At 36.2% G+C, this 7,443-nt stretch overlaps 1 protein-coding gene across 21 annotated transcripts in view; it reads right to left on the bottom strand.

Annotated features, from left to right (window-relative positions):
- Nucleotides 863–7,443, bottom strand: part of CAPRIN2 (caprin family member 2) — a 44,735-nt gene continuing 38,154 nt past the window's right edge. For 8 of the 21 annotated variants that reach the window (XM_021092102.1, XM_021092105.1, XM_021092117.1 and 5 more), the window contains 4 exons: nucleotides 6,028–6,210; nucleotides 5,207–5,307; nucleotides 2,903–2,966; nucleotides 863–1,786 (listed from right to left, as the gene is read on the bottom strand). In XM_021092102.1, coding sequence (XP_020947761.1) covers nucleotides 1,218–1,786; nucleotides 2,903–2,966; nucleotides 5,207–5,307; nucleotides 6,028–6,210 — 917 coding nt within the window. In that variant the 3' untranslated portion in view covers nucleotides 863–1,217. The other 13 variants (XM_021092103.1, XM_021092108.1, XM_021092119.1 and 10 more) reach the window with 10 other exon arrangements.

Raw genomic sequence — 7,443 nt, 5'->3', positions numbered from 1 at the left:
AGATAAATTCTTAGTTGAACCTCACTATTGCCCTATGAGGTTGATCTACCATGCCCATTTTATATTTTGGGAAATGGTCTTTTAAAAAATCAGTATAAGGAGTTCCTGGAGTGGTTCAGCAGAGATTAATCTGACTAGCATCCATGAGGATGCAGGTTCGATCCCTTGCCTTGCTCAGTGGGTTAAGGACCCAGCATTGCCGTGAGCTGTGGTGTAGATCACAGACACAGCTCACAGCTCAGATCCCGCGTTGCTGTGGCTGTGGTGTAGGCCAGCAGATATGGCTCTGATTCGACCCCTAGCCTGGGAACCTCCATATGCCATGGGTGTGGCCATAAAAAGACCAAAAAAGGAAAAAAAAACAACAACAATATAAAAACTTGCCCAAGATCAGTTACTAAGAGGCAAAATCAGCTCTCAAACATAGCACTGCCTGACTCCAGACTTACACTTTTTAATGACTAAACATTTTGTCTGCTCAAATTAAGAATCCACCACTATGCGCCTGTGTGATGGTGGACTAGTCGTATTACCTGTGTATCCCCTATTGTACCTTGTATTATCACATAGTAGGTACTTGAAGAAAGCTAACTGAAGGATAACACATCCTACTGCAAAACAGCTTCAGGGAGAATGTGTGATTTGGCCAGTGGAAAACAGATAAAAATTTTTGATGAACGATTTATATAGTAACAGAGAAAAACAACTCTAAAAGGAGCAGTTATATATAAATAAGGCTTATTTTAAAATAATAGTATGAACCCATGAATAAATTCCCATTCAAGAGTTATCAGTGATGAACACTAAAAATTAAACATTTTGCCTCTTAACTAAATGTTTGATCAAATAAAAACACTGAAGGTGCATGTAACTTTTTTATTGAGGCACAACAAGGCATTATAACTCGCCTAAACTTGAGGCAGTTAGTTTAGTAAGCTGAACGTTAATACAGTTAAGGATTAAGTGCAAACAATATACATTCACAGCTTGACTAGCGAGGCTACATCACAATTTATAAAGTGCCAGATTAGTGCTAATTGTCATTCAGCTTGATATTTTTCACCATGGGGAGGAAAACAAAAAAGTAAGGACCTCCTCCTTCCTCTAGGAATGAAAACATTTTCCTAAACCATCAATCACAAGGGCAAGGACTACTTTTCTTTTATTCCCACTAATTCGAATACCATATCCTTTCATCGTCAATTCTGTACTGACTTTCAATCTTGGTAAAGAAGATAGCCTGAAAATGTAGAATATTTCCAACTACTTCCATAAATTGCTCCCCTGTGCAAACGTAACCATATCTGGTCTCCCTGGAAGAGCTGAAGAATTGCATGATTGCTAGCAGTTTCATGGTCTGGAGCACCATCATTGGCATAGGCAGATACCAAGACCTCTTCATTCTTCATGAGGTTGACATACAGTGGCACATTCACTGCCAGCTTTAGCATGTGAAAAATGAAAACATATGTGCCATTCACCGGGCAATTAAATCTACCAAGCTGAAGATCAAAAGTTTCTCCCAAGTTGTTCAGAAGAAGATCAAACACAATAGGTTGGTCTAAAGTTCCAGGGGCAAGATTAGAGGTTCTGGCTGCTGAGAAGGCAACTCGCATCTGCTGAGGCAGGGGATACACGTGTACTGGCAGTATGGTGGCTGCTGGGTTTGTCACTGGCACATCCACAGGGGTCATGCTACGCGAGTCTCCTTGTCCAGAGTCACCACTGTTAAACGTTTCGTTGTCTCTTTCTGGGCTGCTCACCTGAGAAGAATCACTCCACCCTGCTGTTTTATTAGCAACAGTGAGTTTCTCATAATGAAGCAGTTAGCTTTGAACACAATATTTAACATTAGTCGGCTACTGAAACACAGATAAAAATACATTTTATAGTAAATTTGTTTAAAAAGCAATAAAGTAGAAATACAGGTTATTTTTCTAGATTTCTCTGGCAATAGGCTTTTTCACTACTATTCTAAAGCCGGAAAGGATCTAGATGATTTTGTCCAATGGCCTCACTTTGAAAATATTAAAAATATGTGGCCCCCAAAGGTTGGATAACTCAACCATAGTTACAGTTAGCAAAGTCTAATACCCAGGTATGCACTCTCTTTTTACTTCTTTATCTTTCTCTCATAATTCTCACTGAGTTCTTAACTCCTCACAATGACAAATTCACTCCAAGTATCTAATGTCAAAGGACTCAAGAAAGCTGAGATTACATAAACAACTCAATTTTTGGAACTACTAGCCACTAGACATTCGAATGTATTTTGTTATGGTACTAAGTCCCATGATAAATGCTTGTTCTTTATTTCCAAGTTAATAGGATAGAAAAATTTTAATGTTTTCAGTATTATACAGAAGGCCAGGGTAATGGGATTTCTTAAAAGGAAAAGATTCTCTTTTCTTGTGACAAAGTTAGTCTTCAGTAATTCTTGATTTTCTAAGTTACACTGAATCTTTTAATAGTACCTTCACATTTTAAGAAGAATTAAAAGTATCCTGATTTTGTTCAAGTCATTGTGTCTTAATTGTTCCTTACTGCTATCTATCAGTGTAGTGACACTAGAGTATTTAGGAGGGTTGATTATTCTAAAACCTCCATCCTGAAGCATCACACAAAACTATTACAAGTCAGCATAGTGAATATATAGCAAGGTAACATTATGCTCTGGTGACAAACAACTTTAAACACACACACTTAAATTGACATTTGATTTCCACAGCCTTTCTAGTAGTCTAATATTTCCCAAAGGTCTTCAGTACTACATTTAAGCAAGCTGAAAACCTCAAAAGATAAATGCTGAAAACAATGCACTTTGGGGAGAACCTGACAAAAGATAAAGAAAGATCTAGTAGTATGTTTTGAGTAAATAAACTCCTCAGTTAATTATCCTTACCTCTAGAATTTGCCCGAGGACCACCAGATGTCCCTCCTCGCTTGTAACACTGCTGGAAGTTATCCTAAAATGAACACATAATATTTACCTTAGCGCCAAAAATGCAAAACAACAATTACCTATTACCCAGGATTACAAATAAATCTGTAAGACTAAGTGCTGCTCTGAGCACCTGATCTGGCCTCCTCCAACAACCAAAGGGACACCAGGAAAAACAAATAAACCAAGGGCCACAATAGCAATACTGCTTCATCCACGAATTAACCCGACAGATTAGATATGTTAATATCTGCAAAAGCAATGAAGCACTTAGAGAACACTATGTAAAAGATATAATGCTAGGTAATGAGGGAAATTCATAAATACGGCCTGGTCATCTATTCCTCATCTCAGTGTAAGAGGAGATAATGAAGCAAAAGTACAGACCATTTCAATCTAGATGGATCTAGATGATTTTGTCCAATGGCCTCACTTTTAAAATATTAAAAATGTGTGGCCAATCTTGCTCTATTTATAAACCCAAGTATGAAGACCAATTACAAACTATGCTAGTGTTTTGTTTTGTTTGACGGGGAATTTGGTAAGAACTATAATGTATGAACATGTTACTGCTTGGAATCTTTTAAGGGAAAATGTTCAAGAGGCAATATTTCAAACAGACTCCCAAGCATAGTGAAAGTCAGCCTCCACCAAAGTCACAAAAAGAATAATTAGTGATGCAATAAGATTAATACATGTAATAAAAAATTTAAACAGGATAAAAAAGTATACAATAAAAATAATCATTAAGCTTCCTATCCTAAACCCCCTAGTCCTCTTCCCAACACTACTACTATCATTAACATCTTATGTTTCCTCAGTAACATATTTAAAGCAACACACAAAAACACTAGAATACTGACTGGTATTAAGAACAGATCACTCTGTTACTGAAGTCGGTATTAATCAACATATTCCCTTCACACAGGGTACCTCATGATCAAATAATAACAGCTAACATTTGCACCCTTGATATAAGCTTGGCATTGCGTGCTAAGCTTTTATGTACAGCACTTCATCTAATCCTCAGGATCTCTCAGAGAGTAATCCTCAACACTTCAGAGTAAGATAAGTAACTCAAACAAATGAGTCTTCATCTAACAGATAAGGAACTAGCGCTCAGAAAGTGTAACATGCCCAAGGCCACACAACAAGGGAAATGGTGAGATCAGGGGTCAAATCCATATCATTTAGGTGACTCAGTGTGTTCTCCAAGGTGTGTTCTTCAATACTGCCTCTGTACAGACATCTATCTTACCTCACGCACCTCTAAGCTCTTCAAGTACAGGTCCTGTACACATTACCAGCAGAACTCAGTAAAATACCATACACATACTGAAAGGATTGTAAAACTTCAAAACGGAAAATGCTGACGTGGTATAAATTCATATCCATCTGTGACCAGTGACAGGGGGTTCCCAAAGTTTGTTAAAGTGGAATGCCTAGCATCCTCTTATCAGTCTTTTATCATATATAGTAAAGAACATCTGCTGAGCTATTCAAATCAAGAATTACAGGCCAAACAGAAACAGACTCAGTGACAGAGAACAGACTTTTGGTTGCCAAGGGGGACGGGGAAGGGAGTGGAATGGACTAGGAGATGGGGGTTGGTAGATGCAAACTATTACATTTAGAATGAATAAGCAATGAGGTTCTACTGTACAGCACAGAGAACTATATCCAGTCTCTTGGGATAGAACATGATGGAAGATAGTATGAGAAAGAATGTATATACATGACTGGGTCACTGTACTCTATAGCAAAAATAAGCACAACACTGTAAATCAACTGTACTTTAATAAAAAACACATTAAAAATTTTAAAGAATAAACAAAAAATTAAGCTTATAAAAAAGGACTCTCTGAGCTCTTATATCTAGAAAAGTTAAACCAAGGGCAATATAGTAAAGACCATGGGCTCTAGAGTTAAGAAACTTGCAATCTAATCTTAGTTCTACCATTTACTTGCTGAGGGACCTTAGACAAGTTACTGGTTTCTGAACCCCTGTTTCTCTTATAGGGTGGAAAAATAAATGAGTTAATTCAAACTTAATAAAATCCTTAAGACCTGCTCCATGTAACAGGCATTGGTGATTAATCCTACTTGAGTTAGGAGAAAAGCTTCCAACGCAACTCTCCATAGCACTTACAAGTAGTTCTAAAACTAAGAGTGCCTTTACAAAACAAATTATGACTCTGCTATAGTTTAATCTCCAGCGTAACATCAACAACTGTACTCTGATTCACTTATGACAATCATTCTTACCCTTTGGGAATAAGGTGTTCCGGGATACTCTCTAGCTTGGAACTGTAGCTGGCTATAATTTCCATTGGAAATTGAAGGAGGTCCTCTATAAGTATCAAAACCTAATAAATAAACAACTTACATAAAATTATGGGCAAAATTGTACTAAATTTTTAAATTTGTCTATTCTATACCACCTTAAACGTTAAACAGATCTTAACAATGCCATCATTGGATTTATGCCTTCTTTAAGCAAACTCTGTAATATTATTTCCACAATAAAACACATATTTATAAAATATCACAGACTTCAAATAAGCCAACTGTAGAAATTTACTACTGCTGGGATGCAGGTGGGATTAGGATGGTGGTTAAGGCCTCAGTCTAAATTATCTTTACTAATACCAAGCAGTGACCAGAACACTTGGAACCATATCTAACTTAAGAGAATATCACTATTATAGGCTCAAAGTTTATGTTTTTATCTGTGGTATACTCTGATAAACAACTAGAAAATGAGCATTGTCTAACTATGACATGTTTTGAGCCAGTCAAGTCAATTAACAAAAGAAAGACATTATTCAAATATGAAAACCAAAATTCATCCCTGGAAAAAAACAAAATGCTCAACCTTTCACTTCAGTTGTAGGATCAATCTGTTTTTCATACAAAAAGTTCCTCTGCTATAAACAACAGATATATTAGAAATACTGTATTTTACAGAAATAGGGAATTCTCTACTACATTATAAATGACATCCATAAAAAGGAACAAGGTATAAAGTAAAAATAGTTTATACAGACAAAATAATTCAGTATAATTAAATTTTATTCAGAGCATACCTTTATAACCACCAGGGGACCGATACGAATTGGTTAGTAATCTCCCACCACGAGTACATCCTCTAACAGATCCCCGGCTATTGACAAATGGTTGAGAGGGTCTGGGAAATACATTCGTCTGTGCTGGGTAAAAGGCAAGGCTACCATTGCTTACTTGAATAGTTCCATCAGGATAACTTGCTGCTTAAGGAAACAGTTTTAGAGTCCAAAAGTTAAATGGTAATAAAAATTTAATACTCTTTACACTTCAAAGTCAGTGTATATCAAAACTTTTAATACAACTTTCTCCCTTTTAGAAAAAAAAAGCAGGTGCTACATATGCACATTTATATATATATATATATGGAGAGATCCCTCTCCATATATACATATAAAATAATAAATTATTCAAACTTTTTTAAAAGGGAAGAAAACTCTGACACATTCTACAATATAACATGGATGAACCTCGAAGACTTTATGCTGAATGGAATAGGTCAGTTACACAAGGACCAAGACTGTATGGTTCCTTATACAAGGTAAATATCTAGAATAGTCAGATTCATAGAGAGACGAACAGTGGTTGCCAGAGTTTGGAGGGAAGGGGGAAGAGGGAGTTAGTGTTAAAGGGGGAAGATGAAAAATCCCTAGAGATGGATGGTGGGCATGGCTGCAAAACAACCTGGATAAACTTAATGCCATAAAACCTGTACACTTAAATGGTTAAAATGGTGAATTTTATATTGTGCACATTTTACCACAATTAAAGGGAAAAAAAAGTTCAATAATCCAATCAAGGAGTAAAAGAAAACGAATTTTTATTAATATTCTAAATTAGTTAACTAAAAAGGTATATGACAAAAATATCCTTTAATGTAAATCACCTGCCCTATGTTTTCATAGTACAGGTGAGAGAACAGAATTAGGTCATTTGTGGCTAGGTCGAGGGATTTACACTAACCGCCTCTTGTGATTAACCAAGTACCCAAAATGCTCAAATAATCGCTCAGGCTTAAGTTTTAGAAAACCCTAAAGGAGTCTGAAATACCAACACTAAAAATCTACAAGGGCTTCTTAAATTGGGAAATATCTACAAAGTTGCCTATTCTTTAATGTACATTTTAGAACAGTATAAACTATCAAAAGGTTCTCCCATCTCTAAGCAAACAGTAGAATAAGCATACTAAATTATATCTTCACATTAATCAATGCTTTATTATAAGAGGGAAAAAAAGAAAAAAGGCCAGACTGCCATTTGTCTGTGTTAACAGAGTGTTAATAGAATGGTTTCAAAACCTTCATAGAAGCCGCTGGATAATGCCCATGTACCTCTACCACCGTCAATGGTAATCAAAGCAATTGGATTTAAAAATAAGAGCCCACTTTGAGGTCAAATCAACCATCTAAGTTCTGCCTCTACAAAAGTTTAAAGGTAAT

The sequence above is a fragment of the Sus scrofa genome, chromosome 5 (assembly GCF_000003025.6).
Source record: "Sus scrofa isolate TJ Tabasco breed Duroc chromosome 5, Sscrofa11.1, whole genome shotgun sequence".
Lineage (NCBI taxonomy): Eukaryota > Metazoa > Chordata > Mammalia > Artiodactyla > Suidae > Sus > Sus scrofa.
The sequence above is the reverse complement of the archived record's forward strand: the minus strand, read 5'-3'. Positions and strand labels throughout refer to the sequence as shown.